This window comes from Mizuhopecten yessoensis, unplaced genomic scaffold, assembly GCF_002113885.1.
Source record: "Mizuhopecten yessoensis strain PY_sf001 unplaced genomic scaffold, ASM211388v2 scaffold9399, whole genome shotgun sequence".
NCBI classification, from domain to species: domain Eukaryota; kingdom Metazoa; phylum Mollusca; class Bivalvia; order Pectinida; family Pectinidae; genus Mizuhopecten; species Mizuhopecten yessoensis.
In genome coordinates, this window is record NW_018408028.1 from 651,534 (window position 1) to 672,822 (window position 21,289).

General features: G+C 36.1%; 1 protein-coding gene across 1 annotated transcript in view; it reads left to right on the plus strand.

Annotated features, from left to right (window-relative positions):
* Window positions 1–21,289, plus strand: part of LOC110457997 (transmembrane 9 superfamily member 1-like) — a gene marked incomplete at its 5' end in the record, with an annotated part of 40,526 nt that overhangs the window by 8,758 nt on the left and 10,479 nt on the right. The window contains 4 exons of the mRNA XM_021509517.1: window positions 13,904–14,008; window positions 19,057–19,175; window positions 19,703–19,815; window positions 21,208–21,271. Coding sequence (XP_021365192.1) covers window positions 13,904–14,008; window positions 19,057–19,175; window positions 19,703–19,815; window positions 21,208–21,271 — 401 coding nt within the window. The remainder of the gene's footprint in view (window positions 1–13,903; window positions 14,009–19,056; window positions 19,176–19,702; window positions 19,816–21,207; window positions 21,272–21,289) is intronic.

Below are 21,289 nucleotides of genomic sequence, written 5' to 3' on the forward strand. Positions count from 1 at the left end.
ATACTTGCATATTTTGGATTTTATGAGAGAGAAAGAAAGATATTCGAAATTAAATATTGCGAACAATCGGATATAAAATTTCAAAATTGAATTATTTTGGATAAGCGGATGAAAAGTGGTGGTCACTAGGTTTAATATGGGTGGGAAGGAATAAGTTCACTAAGAACCGGTATTGCACATTGGAAGTTTCAAAGATAGAGTAATCAACCGTCATTCCATGGACTAAAGTACTTACAATAGGTATATATACTCCGTGTACGAAACGAGACTTATTTCAAAACTCATTTGGTCGGATAAGGCAATATCTGAGAGAGGTACTATATAAATGTAATATCCATACGTATATAATTAGTCTTACATACCAGTCATCCCGGTGCTAAAACCGCCTAATTCTCACCGGCATGAAACTGGTCCTTTGATGGACATTATATGTAGAATGGAAACTCTGCATGACTTTTGTTTTACGTGAGTATACTTAAGTACTAGTATTAAGGAGATCGCATGTAAAGGCAAAGTAAAAAAAAATGGTCTGTTTCCTGTTAATATCTACATTGTGAGATTTTAGAAATAATTTTATCATAGCCCCATTGTCTATTTTAAGTTCACCTGGCATGAATGTGTGGCAAAGCATCAAGTGTCCCTCCAGCGTTAACTTTTCCTTTTAAAAAAATCCTTGTCCTGAACAGCTGAAGGAATCTTGACTGGAGTTTGTTTTGGGCCAAAGAGAACTTCATGTTGTTTAAACAGAGGATGTCCCTTCCTAGTCAGCCGAGAGTCAGAGTCCGATAGGGGAAATAAATGTAAATCAGAAAGTGATTTGAACCAAATTTGGTCTGGAGCATCTTTGAACTCAACATTTTGTGAAGAAAGTGTGTGGCTGCCTGGTGTAGAGGGACAGAGTCAAATAGAGGTGAACTTTTAAAATGTTATGCCTTAATTTGGTACTGGTAAATGGACTTTTGGACTAAAGCATCCTTGGACCAAAGGGGCCCAATTTGCGTAATTAATGGTGTGGCCCTTTGGGGACAGAGGGCCAAAGTCCAATTGGGGAAATACAAGTAAACTTTTAAAATCCTACATCTTTTGTTTACAGGTATTGGTTTATTAATTTGGTATTGAGCATCCCTGAGCCAAGAGAAACCAACGTCTGATCAGCGATAGGGGAAATAACAAATGTAAACGTTGAAAGCTTACTTTATAGAGGCAAAAGGATTTTGACAGTTGGATATTTAAATTCTTACTCCATCAGTATTTGTAGAGTTATTTAAATCTAATCATATGGTAAATGCCGTATAAAATTCCCATGCATACGGAGTAATTCCTTCTTTTATAAAGAAATCAAAATTTCGTCACACTTTTCCGGATCACAACTTTATAATATAGAGGAAACTTATTGTAAACAACTTTATAATATAAAGGAAACTAATTAAAACTAATTGGTACAAAGATAAATTGTGCACTGCATAAGAACCAAAAACTATTTTTGCTCTGCTAGATATAGAGTTATCCCCCTTTCTATAAAGATAGGAAATATTTTTTTCAGAGTTTATTTTTTTTTATTTTTTTTTTAGTAAAGAAACTACTTTATTAAACTTGCTACACATGAGAGGTATGCAGATGGTATACAGTGCATTGGCTCCAGAAATATTGTATATATATAATAATATGTCTGTTACATTTCCTTGTATTGACACTATACATATTTTTGAGTTTTATCCAGAAGTTCCACTGGTTCTTTTGTTTGTTGATACTACTACCCCAGTGATCCAACCAATTGGACTGTAAGTCTATCTTCTATCTTCACTGACTTCACTGTCCCAACCACCATTTCCATCATCAGAAATGGCCTCAAAAAACCTTGAAAATGCCTTGAATTTGGTTTAACGTGCTCTATATATATGAACCTTGATCAAGGGTGGAGTGTTATGGACAGAAATAGGTCACCGTGACCTGTATTTTGACCTCTGACTCCTACCATTGAAGCAGATTTTTTGGTTACAGTATAAAGTCACTCAAATCTATATGACCAAAATCATTGAAAAAGTTTGTCCGTATTGCAGACATTGGTTGTTCACACCAAATAATTCAGCCATATATACATTATAAAGATACCTTTAATGTATTTCTTCCTATCAGCAAACTTTCTTTAAAAATTGTTGATCCTGAGATAAGTAAACAGTTTGGTAAATATAGATTTTTTTTAATGAATCCCTCGCAATACTTACCCGTGTTATAAAATATCATCGTCTTTTCAAAGTTACATTTTGGTGTAGAGAAGTGCGTTTTTAGCCAGAGGGTAGGTAAAAATTACCTCTACTATTAAAATACCATAAACACGATGACTATGACATTTTTTATTGTTGACTATCTTTACTACCTGGCAAATACGCTGAAATAAGATAATATAGACGACCAAGTCTGTGATGCCTGTTATGAAAGTTGATTTGAAGATTTGCCAAGATTGAAAAAATAATTCTGACTAAGATATCTGGATGAGGTGAAGGGAAGAAATACATTTCTTAATATGCTGTAGATCAGATGAGAATGATTTATGTTTCCTAATTTCCTAATTGACCTTTTATTTTTTGTTTTGAATATAGATACATCATAATTGAACATTGTTTTAATAGTCAGATCACAGTTTTGATAGTCAGATCACAGTTTTGATAGTCAGAACACAGTTTTGATAGTAAGAACACAGTTTTGATAGTCATATCACAGTTTTGATAGTCAGAACACTGTTTTGATAGTCAAAACATGTTTTTGATAGTCAAATCACAATTTTGATAGTCAAATCACAATTTTGATAGTCAGAACACTGTTTTGATAGTCAGAACACTGTTTTGATTTTCAGAACACTGTTTTGATTGTCAGAACACTGTTTTGATAGTCAGAACACAATTTTGATAGTCAGATCACAGTTTTGATAGTCAGAACATTGTTTTGATAGTCAAAACACTGTTTTGATAGTCAGATCACAATTTTGATAGTCAAATCACAATTTTGATAGTCAGAACACTGTTTTGATTGTCAGAACACTGTTTTGATTGTCAGAACACTGTTTTGATAGTCAGAACACAGTTTTGATAGTCAGACTACTGTTTTGATAGTCAGAACACAGTTTTGATAGTCAGAACACTGTTTTGATAGTCAGAACACTGTTTTGATAGTCAGAACACTGTTCATTTTGATGCTAGTACTTCCTTTTTCATTTATCTTATAAATCATTTTGCATTAAGGTAGGACCGATCGTTTGAATTCATAAACCCTTACAATCAGGCAATGGTTTGATTCCTTGGGGAGGAATAGATAAAGTCTGAAAAACAACCCTGGTTGATGTTGAGGTCTAGAGCTAACTCCAGTGACACAGGTTCAGCTCCTAGTGTTCGAGCAGCTTGTGTTAAACCACTTAACACGGTATTTAAATAATGTTCTTGATATCAATTATTTCAGAGCACCCTCTTATGAAAGTATATATTGTGTCAGATTTGGTGTAATATTCTAGTATTAAAATAAAGAGCAGCCTGTTAGCAAGGGTATGTATCTGCTGTAGTAGTTCATAAGTATTTCTTTATGCTTAACCAAGTGTGTGATTCAGGATCATTGGGCCTCTTGTTTTATGGCTTCTATATATAAGTGTAGGAAATTGTCAAGGCAGAAATTAACTTTATCCATTCACTTTAATGCTAAGGAAAATCGAAACATTTAAAAAATGATTTTAAATTCATAAAGTTTGGACTACTTAATAGTCGGATGACTTATCCAATGAATTTGTATGTTTTTAATTCTCTTAGTTCGTTTGAGTTATATACAGACTTGATTGAAACGGACAAAGGACATTGATTCTCGGGGCTTTCACACCGAGATTAGGTATCGCAATAGGATTTAAACCAAATGAGCACTGGTTTTCGTCAGAAGTGGATGACACAGGGCTGAGGTAGGATGTTTGTAAGGGTTTAGCAATACCGAATCAAAGGCATCCAGATCTGCCTCGTCAACAGGATTATAACCAACAAGCCTTTCCTCAGATTTTAGAGGCGAGAAAAAAAGTTAAGCTGATTACAAAACACATCTTCATCAAAATCAGGGAATGCTGATAATCTGCTGCATCACGTCCCTGTGTACACGCAGGTTATAATCGGCTTCACACATCCCTGACGTATGGTCATCTAGTACGGCACCTAAATCACCTGTTTTAAGTCACCGCTCACAGACAGGTGGGGGTGGGGGAAAAGGGTGGCAACCTGGTAGGGTTGGGGGGATGGGTGGCAAACTAATAGGGTTGGGGAGCAGACTGGTGGGGGTGAAGAAAAAGTGTGGCAAGCTGGAAGGGTTGGAGAGCAGACTGGTGGGGGTTGGGGAATATGGTGGGAAACTGGTAGGGTCGGGGGTCAGACTGGTGGGGGTTTGGGGGAATATGATGGGAAACTTGTAGGATTGGGGGTCAGACTGGTGGGGGTTTGGGGGAATATGGTGGGAAACTGGTAGGGTTGGGGGTCAGACTGGTGGGGGATGGGGGGGTAGGAAGGGCAGACTGATGGGGATTGGGGGTTGGTAGAGGGGAGCGTTGACTGCATTAAAACATAGATTGAAGCGTGAAGCATAGGTGATAGACAGACCTTAGAGATGGGTCTTGGACTTAAGGGTAGGGATGGTGCAAGGGAGCATCATATGAACTGTATGTGAAAGTAGGTGCCTGCCAGTAGATAGGAAGACACCCACACTAGGGGCTATTTTCCAGTTTTTCAACTATCGTCATTGGTAATTTCAAATTACCATTTTTTGTAAACAATTACTTCATATCCATGAACAATACCATCAATGCAGGAGAAACTGGAGACATGTCAACTTCATTTGAATAAAACAATGACTGAATAAAGACAGGGAAGTACATGTATATAGCATTTATAGACATCAACAAGTGTCAGAGGTTACAAAAACAACCAACAAAGTAGAGAATGTGAAGCAAAAATATTGAAGGTCAAAATAGACAAATACAGTTAATATTTAAATGTTGGATTAAGGGGGGTTATCACTTATAACAGTATAATGACACATGAAGACCACCTGTTAAAGAGATCTGTCAGTAAACTGACAGTTTGTTTAATCAGTCCAGAATAACAGCTATTGGACAACTAGTCATGAAGGATGTATCAAGTTTGAAGTTCTGTATGTATGAGGATGACAGTCAGATCTACCTGGTTTGACATTATCCTGGAGAGATGTTGATGATATGGAGATCTGGTGATAATGGCAGCCTTTAAGCTTAATCCTATACACGGGGATCATGTCCCAATGTCATGTCCAATGAGATTATGTCGACTTATCCTGCTAGTGTTATGCTGTGATCACCCATTGATCTAATTGGATGCACGCAACACCACGATGCGGATAAAAACCAAAGTTAATCGACCAACTTCCATCACAATAATACCTCGTAAGGCCATGGTCATAGTGAGGTTTTTTTTCAGATTGCTTCAGGTCAAAATTTCAAAAACTACAAGCCAGCAAGGCACAACAAACACACAGAAAAAAAGTGAAGTTTGTATGTTGTAGATCACCTGAGTAGATGCTTTGGATAGCTTTGAGGTCAGTAGGTCAAAGGTCTTTAGATGGGTTACTGAAAATAAAATGTATTTTTTTGGACAGTAACTGCCTTGCTGTTCTACAAAGCCAATCATTTCAGTATCACTGAAGACATAAAATTTGACTTTTCGAAACTCTTTTCTGATGATGTCACTAAAACATTAGACTTTCAAACCAATAAGCTCATCACCAAACAGCCAGAAAACAAACTCCATTGAATTACATCATACATTGAAAGTGTGAACTCCATTTTTCAGTGCCTCCATTATGAAAGTGAAATCCATTTTTCAGTGCCTCCACTATGAAAGTGTGAACTCCATTTTTCAGTGTTTCCACTATGAAAGTGTGAACTCCTTAAGTGCTTCCACTATGGAAGTGTGAACTCCATTTTTCAGTGCCTCCACTAGGAGTCAAACCTGGTACGAATGGGTCACTAGTCCGAAACTCTACTTAATTAGCTTAATAGAAATTCTGCTTAGCCAAATCAGTAGGAAGCTGCTAGTATTTTACCAGGGTGACATACCCCCCACATCCCGAGTGTTGGGTAACAGCAATGCTTGTGAGAGCAGGGCTGCATATATTTGTCAATATTTCTTGGGTCCGTATACGTAGGTGCCAATATAACAGGGGTCCCCCAAAGCCTCCACTGGGAAGTCTTTACCGAAAGAAGCGGCTAGTATTTGGATGTAAATCTGTTTTTATTATATTATATAATATAAAACTTTGTAAGTCAATTGATAAAATCCGATTTTGTAGATCAGTTGACAATATACAAAATGTAGTCTCATATCGGTGATAAATTCTATCCACCTCGGTATATAAAATTTTCTATTTGATCTCAGGGAAACTTTCTAATTCTGCAGATTTATGTCACCAGTACAGAGAAATATTTACCGTATAGATCTATTATGTTGCTCATCTGTCAAGTCTGTTTTAGATTTGTAATTTGTGTAAATAAAGAGGTTTTATTCGTTAATAGTATTCCAGGATGAGTCTGCTTTGACTATTTCTAGAGTTCACAGAATATCTCATTATCCACGGGAATTATTTCTGTAGCTTGTTAGCTTGATAGGTAGCTTAATCATGTAAATAATATTTACCAGTATCAGTGTTTTTGTCAGACCTGAAAGTTTGAGGTGAAATGAAGCATGAATTCTGACCCCTTTATAGGGTAGGCCACTAACATTTTGAGGGTCAAATGCCATTTAACCCATTCACCCTAAAGTCACATTTGAACCGTACCAAATCACAGACTGGGCAAGTCTAGTTTAAACATGTAGGGGTGAATGAGTTAAGGAGGTTGTGTATCCCTATATGGGGGTTAGGGGCGAATGAGTTAAGGAGGTTGTGTATCCCTATATGGGGGTTAGGGGTGAATGAGTTAAGGAGGTTGTGTATCCCTATATGGGGTTAGGGGTGAATGAGTTAAAGAGGTTGTGTATCCCTATATGGGGGTTAGGGGTGAATGAGTTAAAGAGGTTGTGGATCCCTATATGGGGGTTAGGGGGGAATGAGTTAAGGAGGTCGTGTATCCCTATATGGGGTTAGGGGTGAATGATTTAAGGAGGTTGTGTATCTCGATATGGGGGTTAGGGGTGAATGAGTTAAGGAGGTTGTGTATCCCTATATGGGGGTTAGGGGTAAAAGAGTTAAAGAGGTTGTGTATCCCTATATGGGGGTTAACAGAAACCCGGAATATTTTTGCATAAAATTTGATTAAAAAAAGATACAAACAAATTTTGTTCAATTTAACAAGATGTTGATTTTTTTTTTTTTTTAAACTTAACAATTCTTGATCTGATATAAATAGATGTTAGAATATTATAATGATAATGTTGATTGTAATTGTAATGTGATCGTGTCTTATGATTGAGACAAGATACACTTTTCAGTGAACTAGACAGTACTGCCATTGATTGAGACAAGATACACTTTTCAGTGAACTACACAGTACTGCCAATGATTTAGACAAGATACACTTTTAAGTGAACTAGACAGTACTGCCAATGATTGAGACAATATACACTTTTCAGTGAACTAGACAGTACTGCCAGTGATTGAGACAAGATACACTTTTCAGTGAACAAGACAGTACTGCCAATGATTGAGACAAGATACACATTTCAGTGAACTAGACAGTACTGCCAATGATTCAAACAAGATACACTTTTCAGTGAACTAGACAGTGGTACTGCAAATGATTGAGACAAGATACACTTTTCAGCGAACAAGACAGTACTGCCAATGATTGAAACAAGATACACTTTTCAGTGAACTACACAGTACTGCAAATGATTGAGACAAGATACACTTTTCAGTGAACTACACAGTACTGCCAATGATTTAGACAAGATACACTTTTAAGTGAACTAGACAGTACTGCCAATGATTGAGACAATATACACTTTTCAGTGAACTACATAGTACTGCCAATGATTGAGACAAGATACACTTTTCAGTGAACTACATAGTACTGCCAATGATTGAGACAAGATACACTTTTCTGTGAACTAGACAGTACTGTCAATGATTGAGACAAGATACACTTTTCAGTGAACAAGACAGTACTGCCAATGATTGAGACAAGATACACATTTCAGTGAACTAGACAGTACTGCCAATGATTGAGACATGATACACTTTTCAGTGAACTAGACAGTACTGTCAATGATTGAGACAAGATACACTTTTCAGTGAACAAGACAGTACTGCCAATGATTGAGACAAGATACACATTTCAGTGAACTAGACAGTACTGCCAATGATTCAAACAAGATACACTTTTCAGTGAACTAGACAGTGGTACTGCAAATGATTGAGACAAGATACACTTTTCAGCGAACTAGACAGTACTGCCAATGATTGAAACAAGATAAACTTTTCAGTGAACTACACAGTACTGCCAATGATGGAGACAAGATACACTTTTCAGTGAACTAGACAGTACTGTCAATGATTGAGACAAGATACACTTTTCAGTGAACAAGACAGTACTGCCAATGATTGAGACAAGATACACATTTCAGTGAACTAGACAGTACTGCCAATGATTGAGACATGATACACTTTTCAGTGAACTAGACAGTACTGTCAATGATTGAGACAAGATACACTTTTCAGTGAACAAGACAGTACTGCCAATGATTGAGACAAGATACACATTTCAGTGAACTAGACAGTACTGCCAATGATTGAGACAAGATACACTTTTCTGTGAACTAGACAGTACTGCCAATGATTGAGACAAGACACACTTTTCAGTGAACTAGACAGTGGTACTGCCAATGATTGAGACAAGATACCCTTTTCATCGAACTAGACAGTACTGCCAATGATTGAGACAATATACACTTTTCAGTGAACTACATAGTACTGCCAATGATTGAGACAAGATACACTTTTCTGTGAACTAGACAGTACTGCCAATGATTGAGACATGATACACTTTTCAGTGAACTAGACAGTACTGTCAATGATTGAGACAAGATACACTTTTCAGTGAACTACATAGTACTGCCAATGATTGAGACAAGATACACTTTTCTGTGAACTAGACAGTACTGCCAATGATTGAAACAAGATAAACTTTTCAGTGAACTACACAGTACTGCCAATGATGGAGACAAGATACACTTTTCAGTGAACTAGACGGTACTGCCAATGATTGAGACAAGATACACTTTTCATCGAACTAGACAGTACTGCCAATGATTGAGACAAGACACACTTTTCAGTGAACTAGACAGTGGTACTGCAAATGATTGAGACAAGATACACTTTTCAGTGAACTACACAGTACTGCCAATGATTGAGACAAGATGAACTTTTCAGTGAACTTCACAGTACTGCCAATGATTTAGACAAGATACACTTTTCAGTGAACTTCACAGTACTGCCAATGATTGGGACAAGATGAACTTTTCAGGGAACTGCACAGTACTGCCAATGATTGGGACAAGATGAACTTTTCAGGGAACTGCACAGTACTGCCAATGATTGAAACAATATACACTTTTCAGTGAACTACGCAGTACTGCCAATGATTGAAAAAAGATACACTTTTCAGTGAACTACACAGCACTGCCAATGATTGAGACAATATACACTTTTCAGTGAACTAGACAGTACTGCCAATGATTGAGACAAGATACACTTTTCAGTGAACTAGACAGTACTGCCAAGCTTGTACTTATGGTTAGCATAAGGAATCGCTGATATCTGCTGATATTTTGAATATGGAAACAGGCTGGAACAATTTGATCATTGACAGATACATTTTCAAAATGTGTTGTTATCTTAAACTTGTGCTAAGAATGTCCCACTCCCAATTTCTAGTTTTTATCTTAAATCAAGTTTTTCGTAATATTTCAAAAGAATTAACTTGCTGACTCAAGTTTGTGAACATTTCCAAACTAAAAGAATTCTTTAATTTAAGTTTTCTAATTGGAATTCAAAGGATCGCTGGAGTTTCCAAAGATTTTTCCTTATATCTAAAAATGCTTTGCAAGAAAAGAAATTTCCTCAAGTTATGAAACATCTGGAAACTGAGGCCTGGTACCTAGTTAACTTACTGACTGCTTTCACAGGGGATGTGATTTAATGTGGAATCTTTTAGCCGATTAATCTTTCAGGAAATAGGCCCGAGGCCCCTCGGTGTATTTTCATTAGTCCACTCCCTCCGAACTTCATCACTGCTGACGTAGATCTCCTCTGGAATAGGATTTTCAATATTTAATTCAAGATTTAATGAGATAATGATCATACTATCCAAGATGGCACTGGATCCGTGAAAACTTTCTGATTTAATTTTATCAGAATAAATAAAGAACATCTGTTTAGTTACTCTATAATCTATTTAGGATTACAAATAAAGTCTAATAACCTGCAGCTGAGGAATTATTATTGAAAACATGAAATTTGAAAGTTTACGTTACACAAAATAATCTCTTTGATATGCTTACCTGCAATAGAAATGTCCAGCCGTTATTTTTCTCCACATTAATTTAAATATGTTTTTTTTTTTTATTAGATTAAGTTAAATGGTATTTACAAATACAGATATTTAAGATAATTAAAGATTACATTCAATGTTGTTTCTTACTTTTCGGTTTTGGATCATAGTGATTTTAATTTTCCCAAAAAATATTCAGGATTAAAGAAATTAGGAATGTATTTAGTATAATTATCTCCCCCTGGGATACTGTACCTAATGTAATTGTCTCCCCTGAATTTGTTCATTTTCATGGTTCTAGATTAGGTCTATTTCTTATGACTCGTGAAGTTGAAAGAAGATTCATTACTTTCTCTTGATTAGGTTATTAGATCGGATTTTACCTGTAGACATCTTGGTGATGGTCAGAGGGATGACTATACCCCTGCTTGAGTGTGAAATTCCAGTTCCCAAGTTATGTAAAATTGCCTGTCATGTAAAGGCTTGTATGAAGAAAAAAATAGTTGTCTTGAAAAAGGTTAATTGATTAAATATCTTCTGTTCTTTCTTGGAATACCATTGCTTAGTATACATGTATGACGAAAAAAAAACATTGGAAACTCGAACAAAATTATCCTTTGTTATTTTTTTTATTTTTTTTTTTCGTTTTAAGTTCTTTCCTGGAATACCTTTGTGTTTAAGAAAACGTCTTGAAAATAACAGAGGTCATTATTTTTCCAATGCCTTCACTAGGGTTTATATCCAGGTTTACTACTAGGAACAGGAAACTGTAGAGAAAGAGCAAAACGATCTCACTAACCAAGTCAGTTATCATTTCTAGCCTAGTTAGACATTTCTAACAAAGGCAAGAAAAGGAGTTTCAGGCCATCAATTCTGAAAACGTAAAATTTCAATCTTGTTATTAAACATTTCCCATTGTTTTCTTTTTTAATGTTTCAGGTGTGAACAAGAAGGTTAATTAAATAAAACACTGGGTTGAATATATTTTAAAAACAAACACATACTATATTATCCTCCAATAGGCCCATGAGGCCAACACATAATGTCTGACTTGTAAGTGTTGTGGTGGGCTTATTACAGGGCAATGGAAGAACAGTTTTTTGCGTGTCTTATGATCTTTAATATATATAGGTGGGCTTATTATCAGACAAGGGTGTATTGCTGTATTAATACAGTATTCACAGAAAGTATTCTGATGATAAATGGGAAAGCAATAAGATGGATAAACATGAGACTGAATTCTAGGAGGGGCAGGGGTGGCCAAGTGGTTAAGGCGTCTGACATTCTGCTACCACTAGCCCTCCACCACTGGGTCGCGGGTTCGAGGCCTACGTGGGGCAGTCGACAGGTACTGGCTGTAGGTCGTGAAACACAAACAAACCAAACCAAAACCAAGAAATTCTAAGCAGATGTCAGTGTAAATATAGATGTGGTCACTTTTAGGTCTGTCACTTTAGCTCTATCTGTGAGTGTAAATATAGATGTGGTCACTTTTAGGTCTGTCACTTTAGCTCTATCTGTGAGTGTAAATATAGATGTGGTCACTTTTAGGTCTGTCACACTACATTTGCAGAAGTGTGAATACAGTTTTGGTCAATTTCATTATTATATTATGTCATTTTATTTGTATAAAAAGATGATCGTTTTATTAGCTTTAGCCTTCATTCATGTTATCAATAGTTATAAAAAATAAATAAAAATGTGTGATCTTTATATTTGCTATAATCACATTGACCAGTTTTCTGAAAATGTTGTACCATTAAGTAATTATTTCTTTTTTAAACATTTTCAAATGTTGCATTAAAACAAAGGGTCTGGTTTTGGCTAATTGTATTGCGGGAGACCAAGAAGCATGGAGATAATGCCGTAGTTTAGAGACTATTGATTCCAGTGTAAGATTTGTTTTCGTGTGTTATTAGCTGGCCCATAAGCTGATTATAAACTACACGTTTCATCTGGTGGCCGTCATTCTCCCTCATCCACCATCTATCCGAAAAATGCGAAGAGGTGCTTAAACTAAGTTCATAAATCATTCGAGTGGCAGACGAGATTGGCTAATTTTTTTTTGTTTCAAAGTAGATTAAAATTACGCAGAAAATATCAGTAATTTTGTGTACGAAACGGGTTTCTATAGCTTCAGGAAGGGCTATATATTCCAGTTATCCATGTTTTTTTGTGCTAACTTGTAAGCCCCATGGATAATCACTGGCACAATCTCCAGATCTTGCCTAATTTTAAAGCTTAAATTCCAATTTGTACTTGTGTTGAAAATTAAATTTGGGTGTGAAATCTAACATTTCCATTCCCTTCTGAAGGCTGCATGGTAATGAAATGCCCTACCTGGCTGATTATCTATTTTATTTTTATTTTTTATTTTTTTTGCATGACCTGACTTGTAGATATATGTGTGAAGGTTCCCCTACTTCTACGGAGTAATTCACACTATTGTGTGATTACACAGAAAATTGAGAAGACCAGTATGGCCTTGATGTCGCCAACTTTTACAGTATGATTCTTTGACGTCCAATTGTTGTCACCATGGTCCTTCATAAGCGGATTTTATATGTATCCTATATAAAGAATATTCCATAGTTTATTAGCTGCTGAACATCGAGGTTAAATTTGTGATAAGCAATCTACGCATTGGTATATAACAGGATGAGTCTTCCCGTTCAAATTAACTTGTAATGTTTACTCTGAAAAAATTCTGTTATTAGATATGTCTGGAATGAAATTACTGAAATGTTCCAAAATTTTGATTTGTTAAGAACTTCAATCTGTATATTAATCTGTTTGTTCCCCCATCACATGAAATAAAAAAAAATAAAAAAATACAATACAAATTTATAAGCCAGATTGGAGATGGATTTTGATCCTGGTAGAAGCTAACCAGAGTTGATCTGTAGTTAGTTAGAACAGTGCTCAGATATATTTGGTGTACAACTGTAGCGGAACCGAACTGTAACAATCGTCTGGACACGACTGCGATCGCTGAATTGGTGGAGCGTGTTCGTCTAGAGTTCATACGGTCCCAGGTTCAAACCCTAGTTTGGCTGTGCATTTTTCCGCTCCTATTACATTTGGTGCCTGTGACCAAACCTTGTGGCAAGTACTGGGTGAATGCTTGGCAAAGGGAGACCCGAACCTAGGTTGTAAATAGTTGTGTCTTTGTGGGCGAAAACTTAGAAAAAGGAGGGAGGAATGCAGCTCTACTGGACTGGGTTGATTGGCGGCGACCAGGTAGCTCAATTGGAAAAGCGTCCATCTAGAATTCAGAGGGTACATGCATTTTTCTGCTCCTATTATATAATATTTACAAGTTTTATAAAGGTGTTAATGAGGTGACCTTTCGTTGTGTCGTTACAGAGAACTCAGACAAGAAGGAACTCTGTAAGGTTGCTTACACCGAGGATGAGCTACAGCTTCTCCGGGACGCCATCGAGGATATGTACTACTTTGAGTTTGTCATCGGTACGTATGATACCCCCAACCTTTCTCTTCATATAGTGATAGGTTTATTTTGAGTCTGCCTTTTGTGACTATTAAAACCTTCCCTTACCGTCTCTCTTCATATAGTGTTATGTACAATGGTATACTTTGAGTCTAGTAAAACCTTCCCTTACCCTCTCTCTTCATATAGTGTTATGTACAATGGTATGCTTTGAGCCTAGTAAAACCTTTCCTAATCCGATCTCATTAGTTTGTCCTTAAAAGTTTGTAAAGAGATCTTCATAATTCTTTTTTCTTAAATGTGAAAAATTTACACAGTGTTTTGTTACTTTCAAACTTTTCAGCATTTGTGCAATCATTTACTGATATATCTTACTAGATAGAAAATATTCATGATATAAAAACAGAAATTCTGAATTGAGAATTATATTCATGATATAAAAACAGAAATTCTGAATTGATAATTCTCTTAAATGTTTGATAATGTTATGATAATGATACACAATTAAACTTGAATCACTGTAAATTTCATAAGTGTTTTATTTAATTGGTGACTAATTACAATCTTGCATAACAGAAAAGTAAAAACAATAAGTACGATGGATATCCAGACTGATACATCTGTCATCATTTTATCTTATACTACAAATGTACCTGTTTCTAAAAAACTCAATGTGATTACACTTCAGTGATAAGGACAGTGCATATTAACACAGCAGTTGTCAAATTTTCAAAGCTACATATACCTGCTTCGTTTTCAAAGCTACATATACCTGCTCCATTTCAAAGCTACGTATACCTGCTCCGTTTTCAAAGCTACATATACCTGCTCCGTTTTCAAAGCTACGTATACCTGCTCCGTTTTCAAAGCTACGTATACCTGCTCCGTTTTCAAGACAAATACTACATAAATGACATTGACAACAGCAACAATGACAGTGCTATAATGCACAAAACACCAAGTACAAACGAGATTTCTTAATGTCTGTTAAGTCCAGAGGACCCACATGTACTGATCTTACATTATTTAAAAGAGGTTTTGAGAAGACCCCTGATAGTACTTTTCAGAAGACCCCTAAAATAAGAACAAGAATTAAAAGACTAATGAACGTGTTGGTGAAATGATTAACAGAAATAAAATAAAACATATCTGGTAAAGTTAAACATTGAGTATATATATTTAGACAGGACAGTGAGTATATATATTTAGACAGGACAGTACATGCCTCAAGCCTTTTGATCAACTGAAGTTGATATATATATAAAATAGGTCATATGGGAGAGTGCCTGCATCATACATTTAGTCCCCCGTTGTGCTTTAAGATAGAATGGATCTAAAAAAAAAAAAATTAAATGTTATTCAAATTCATAGAGAGGTCTCCAGGGTTCTTGCTGCAACTATTGATAATGAGATTAAAATTTGAATTTGTAGTAAGTTATTAGATAAATTTGTTCATAAATTTTATTTATTGCTGCTTATCATAAATGATAGATGATCATACTGGATATATGTAAAATGGGCAGATTTTTGTCGGCTTATATCATTAATACTTGGACATTCAAATATATCTTAATTCACCATACATCTTTTGATAATATGTTTAAAATTTGAATTCGGGGGAAGTTACTGAATAAATTTTATTTATTGCTTTTATTAATATTATGAATGATAGATAATTATGCAGTATACATATGCACAGGGTTGGGTACGTAATTAAGACTGTATAGACTTTGACCTGTTTTACTTGGATTCTTGAAACATTTCCGTATACTAATAGAGACCCTGTGTATTTGTGACATTTAATATGTTTATTGTTGGACATTCAAAGGTATTAAAATTCATAGAAACCGGCCAAGCTTCATTTAAAAATGAGATTAAATTTAAAATGAGATGATTTATTAGATGACTTTAATGTGCCTCGTGATATATGATCTGTGTAGATGATGGTGTACATTATATGTAAATACAGTAATCTCCGGATGAAAGATGTTACTTTTTGACAGCTGATATAGAAATTTCTTCAACATCCAATGACATATTCAAATGTATTTGAAATTATAGAAAATTGTCAAATTTTGTATCATGATTAAAATTATATAAATTGCTTCATGGTTGCTTTGCAGTATGATGAATGATAAATGAAAGTCATAAACATATATAAACAATATACAACGGCTTTTAGAACCATTGTAAAACTTAAACATCTCTCTTGTTCTGTGTCTCATGGTGGCAAAGGAGAGACATTGAGACTAAAGGTTTAGTTTCCTTGGCAGCAAGCATTAAACATCACATTGAGACTAAAGGTTTAGTTTCCTTGGCAGCAAGCAGTAAACATCACATTGAGCTCCAAGGTTTAGTTTCCTTGGCAGCAAGCATTAAACATCACATTGAGCTCCAAGGTTTAGTTTCCTTGGCAGCAAGCAGTAAACATCACATTGAGCTCCAAGGTTTAGTTTCCTTGGCAGCAAGCATTAAACATCACATTGAGCTCCAAGGTTTAGTTTCCTTGGCAGCAAGCATTAAACATCACATTGAGCTCCAAGGTTTAGTTTCCTTGGCAGCAAGCATTAAACATCACATTGAGCTCCAAGGTTTAGTTTCCTTGGCAGCAAGCATTAAACATCACATTGAGCTCCAAGGTTTAGTTTCCTTGGCAGCAAGCATTAAACATCACATTGAGCTCCAAGGTTTAGTTTCCTTGGCAGCAAGCATTAAACATCACATTGAGCTCCAAGGTTTAGTTTCCTTGGCAGCAAGCATTAAACATCACATTGAGCTCCAAGGTTTAGTTTCCTTGGCAGCAAGCATTAAACATCACATTGAGCTCCAAGGTTTAGTTTCCTTGGCAGCAAGCAATAAACATCACATTGAGCTCCAAGGTTTAGTTTTTAATTTCAAGCAAACACTGATGAAGCAGACATGGCAAAACATTTGCCTCAACATTTTTGTTGAACTATAGAAAATATTTAAAATTATTAGATATAAATATAGAAAAAAAAATCGGTTCTGTAATTAGGACATTGAATTAATCATGGTGGTTTATTCCTGTTTTCTGTATGAGTTTGTCTCTTCTTCGAAAAGAAGCAGTGCAAGTCATCATTCTGTATATTCAAGGACTGAAGTGTTTACCCTGTAGCTGTCACTAAAGATCCAAGTATTATATCTATTTATAATAAAAAAAAAAAACAGTTCTCAAAAATAGTCTTCACCCCTTTCATCTTGGCTTGGATATTCTTATGAGATTGTTAATTCAAAATAACTGTTACTTTGATAAAAAAAAAAAGAGGTCAGTTTCATTACAATATCTAGTTTCTGTAGCCTAATTAAACTGCGACTTCATACATTTATTACCAAGTGCATGCTTGGAAATCCTTTTTAGGTAGAAGATCAAAGGCAAGGTCACCATGCTATAAATAGAATATGTGTTTCTGCACAATAACTTGAGCTCCTGTGGACCACTTACGATCAGACTTCAAACTCTGCTGCCTTTTACTGAAAGGGCTTGCTCTGGATTGCCATTCAAACTCAGGGGTCAAGGTCACTGTTATTACCAGGAGTTAAATTTTATTTTCAAAGTTTCTTCACAAACTTTGTATCAAAAACCAACTCACCTCATCCATCAACTTCAACACTGATCAGGGGAATTAGTATTGCTCAATTCTGAATAGATTTATCCACTGACTTAGAAAGTCAATGCTGATAAATTCCTCGGATATAACTTAAACGTCACGAGGTCACCTTGTTCAAAAAAGCTTTCAGATTTAATACGTGTGGTTAAGACAACTGTAGAGCACGAGCTTTATTACACAAAAAATCAAAAGTTCAGCTTGACCACAGAGCTCAAAGGTTAAAGGTCAGGTCAATAGCAGCATTTAGGTCGAGGAATTATCTTGATCCATATGTATAGCTCAGGAGTGCACAGTCAACTTAATCTCAGAGGTCAAGGGGTCAGTGTGATCAAAAGCGAAGTCAGTACAATCAAAGAGCTTCATAGTCAGGCAGTTTAATAGGGTCATATCTTTTCAGTTGAAAAATGTTACAAGGTCGTTTGATTTGCTTCTAAAATTATAAAGTTCAGAAATACACTTATACATGGTCATATATAAAATAATGAGTCAGGAAGCCTCTTTTGATAGCCACAGCCCATACGAACAGTTCAGGGATCAGGGGGGAAATTTGTTTGCTGTATTCCACTTTATGATCAAATGATGCAACTGATTTGGAACTTCTGCAGAATAAGTTATTTTCTTCTGTTTACCATACCTAAGTGATAATGAAGAAACTGAAATAGGACAACTGCACCCTAGTCCGAATTATTCTGACGTTTTATCGACTTTTTTCATATCGGTCTGTGGTTGATTAACGTCAGAACTCCGGCCCTCTATAATATGCGGGAAAGATGCGTCCTGCGCCCGGAGCGCACTTCAAACTGATATTTTAGAAACAAATCGTCACTATCACACACATGGCGCACATGCATCGAAAGATCTATTCTTTATGCACTAGGTGGTATCAATAAAATGTTTCAAAGATCATTGCGAAATGTATTTTCCAACGTTTTCTATACCAACCCATGTTTTTTATGGAAATTAGGCCATGAGAAATGTCACACGACTTGACGAGATCTCGCGTTACCGAAGTTATTTCCCAACGTTATGACGTAGGCCGGCGAGATTTTAGTCACGTGGCATTGGAAGGCGGGGCTATCAAAAAACTACTGTAAAACAGAGTAAGTTTGAAAAAATATGTTTTTAGTGATTGTATTAGTTGTTTGAGGCATGTTATGTATGTTTATCTTGTGCATAAAGAATAGATCTTTCGATGCATGTGCGCCATGTGTGTGATAGTGACGATTTGTTTCTAAAATATCAGTTTGAAGAGCGCTTCGGGCGCGGGTCGCATATTTCCCGCATATTATAGAGGGCCGGAGTTCTGACGTTAATCGACGACAGACCGATATGAAAAAAGTCGATAAAACGTCAGAATGATTCGGACTACTGCACCCATTACAATACTGGAATAATAATGCTATGAACCTGTTACCTGATCAATGGGCGTAATGTTACAGATGACATCCCTGTGCGAGGGTTCATTGGACACTTGGAGGAGGGCGGATACCTGCCTCACACACACAAGATTTACCTGTGGGCCCACCTAAACATTAACATAGAGTACAACGGGGACCAGGTAAGAAACATCCGTACACAGGTTTCTTTGTGTACTACGTACCTGTAGTAGGATTTAAGTTTTGATATTGACAATTGCATTTATATAAATGTGCATGTAAAATAAAACAACAAGCATACAAGACTGATTGCTAGGCCTTTCTGCCTTCCTGGGCGTCTTCAGGTGTTCTGATGTTTATTAGTCACGATTGGTTACATGACATCATCAATAGTTACGTCTTTTAGACTTGTTTCATTTTGTATTTTCCTTCGCAGGAACTTGTTCCTTTAATACCTACCATGTACATTTATATATACATGAATCACATGATATATGTATGATTATTTCTAATGTTATCTCAATGTTTCTCAATCTCATCTGAGATATTGTTTTCACTGAGATAGTTAACTTCATAACTTAAAACAAATCCAATTCTACCGATTGATTTAGATTGCTTTAAATTGTGGTTAATAAGTTTTCAAAAATATGACGCCTTACAAAGGATTTTTCACAAGTATGATATTAATCAAACCTGTAATTTTTGTCAGATTATCTACGCCAATGTGACGACAAAAGAGCAGGCGCCTGTAGGACTGGACTCGGCCGTCACTGCTCCATTTGAGGTGGCGTTTACCTACAGCATCAAGTGGCACACAACGGAGTAAGTATTCAAAATCATCTTAACCTTTTCGCCCCTATGTTACTCTAGTAAATTCTACCATGCATTGATCTAGTCGAGTCCATTATGGTCTACAAGTGGTGAAAGGGTTAATGTGCGAGGTTACCTCAGCATTCAGAGGTCATCTGGAAAGTCAGGGGTCAATAGACTATCACTCTACTGGTATATCATCACATAGAAAATGATAGAAAGTCTGCCGTGTTGTGCTCACCAGTCATTTGTAGTCACCCAGCAGTAGTACCAGAGAAGACTGTAGCTTGCCCTCTGTGTGTAAGCTCAGTGCATCCATCTGTGTGTCACTTTCTCTTTGGTATTTAAAAAAAAAAATCTGTCATTTGGAATTGCCGAATTTTGTATGCGAGTACCTAATAGGATGATGAAGTGTTGGATACTGAAATTGTATCACATTATACACGATATACAGAGTTTTGGCCCTTGTTCACCGTTGGGCAAATACTGGTAAATATTCAAAAGTCTACTTCTTATAAGTGGGTGAAGGGATTTATATCTGATATAAAAAATCCCTGGGTCAAATGGACAATTTTGCATAAAGAGATAGGTACCCCATTGGGAAGAGTGATGAGCTAGATAGAGAGAAATGGGGATAATTCTTTAGAAAGAATACCCATAGGGGTAAAGAAATTTAAAATACCCATAGGGGTAAAGTAATTCAGAATACCCATGGGGTAAAGTAATTTAGAATACCCATCGGGGTAAAGTAATTTAGAATACCCATGGACCCATGGGGGTAAAGTAATTTAGAATACCCACAGGGGTAAAGTTACTTAGAATACCAATAGGGGTAAAGTAATTTAGAATACCCATCGGGGTAAAGTAATTTAGAATACCCATAGGGGTAAAGCAATTTAGAATACCCATAGGGGTAAAGTAATTTAGAATACCCATGGACCCATGGGGGTAAAGTAATTTAGAATACCCATAAATACCCATAGGGGTAAAGTTACTTAGAATACCAATAGGGGTAAAGTAATTTAGAATACCCATAGGGGTAAAGTAATTTAGAATACCCATAGGGGTAAAGTAATTTAGAATACCCATGGGGGTAAAGTAATTTTAACATAATTTGTTATAAAGAATCATGTACTAAAGGAACTCCTCATTACAATTGAATATATGATGATTGTGAACCTTTGGGGGGGGGGGGGGGGGGGGGGGGGGGGAAAGGCAGGGGTCAAAATGAAGAAATGGGAGTTATTTTTAAAAGTCTTTTATCACTAAATCTTTACCTGTTCTTTGCCTTTGTTTAGTTTGCACATTTGATATAGTTGTATGGTAGTCAACATAATATCAGAAAAGATAATATATTATTCTGGACTCTTAGCCTCTATATTTTTGTGTTCATTTCCATTTCAGAATGAAATATGAAGAAAGAGGAAAGCGTGTCCGTGACAACAGTTTCTTCCCCAAGACTTTGGAGGTGAGAAAGATACTTTCA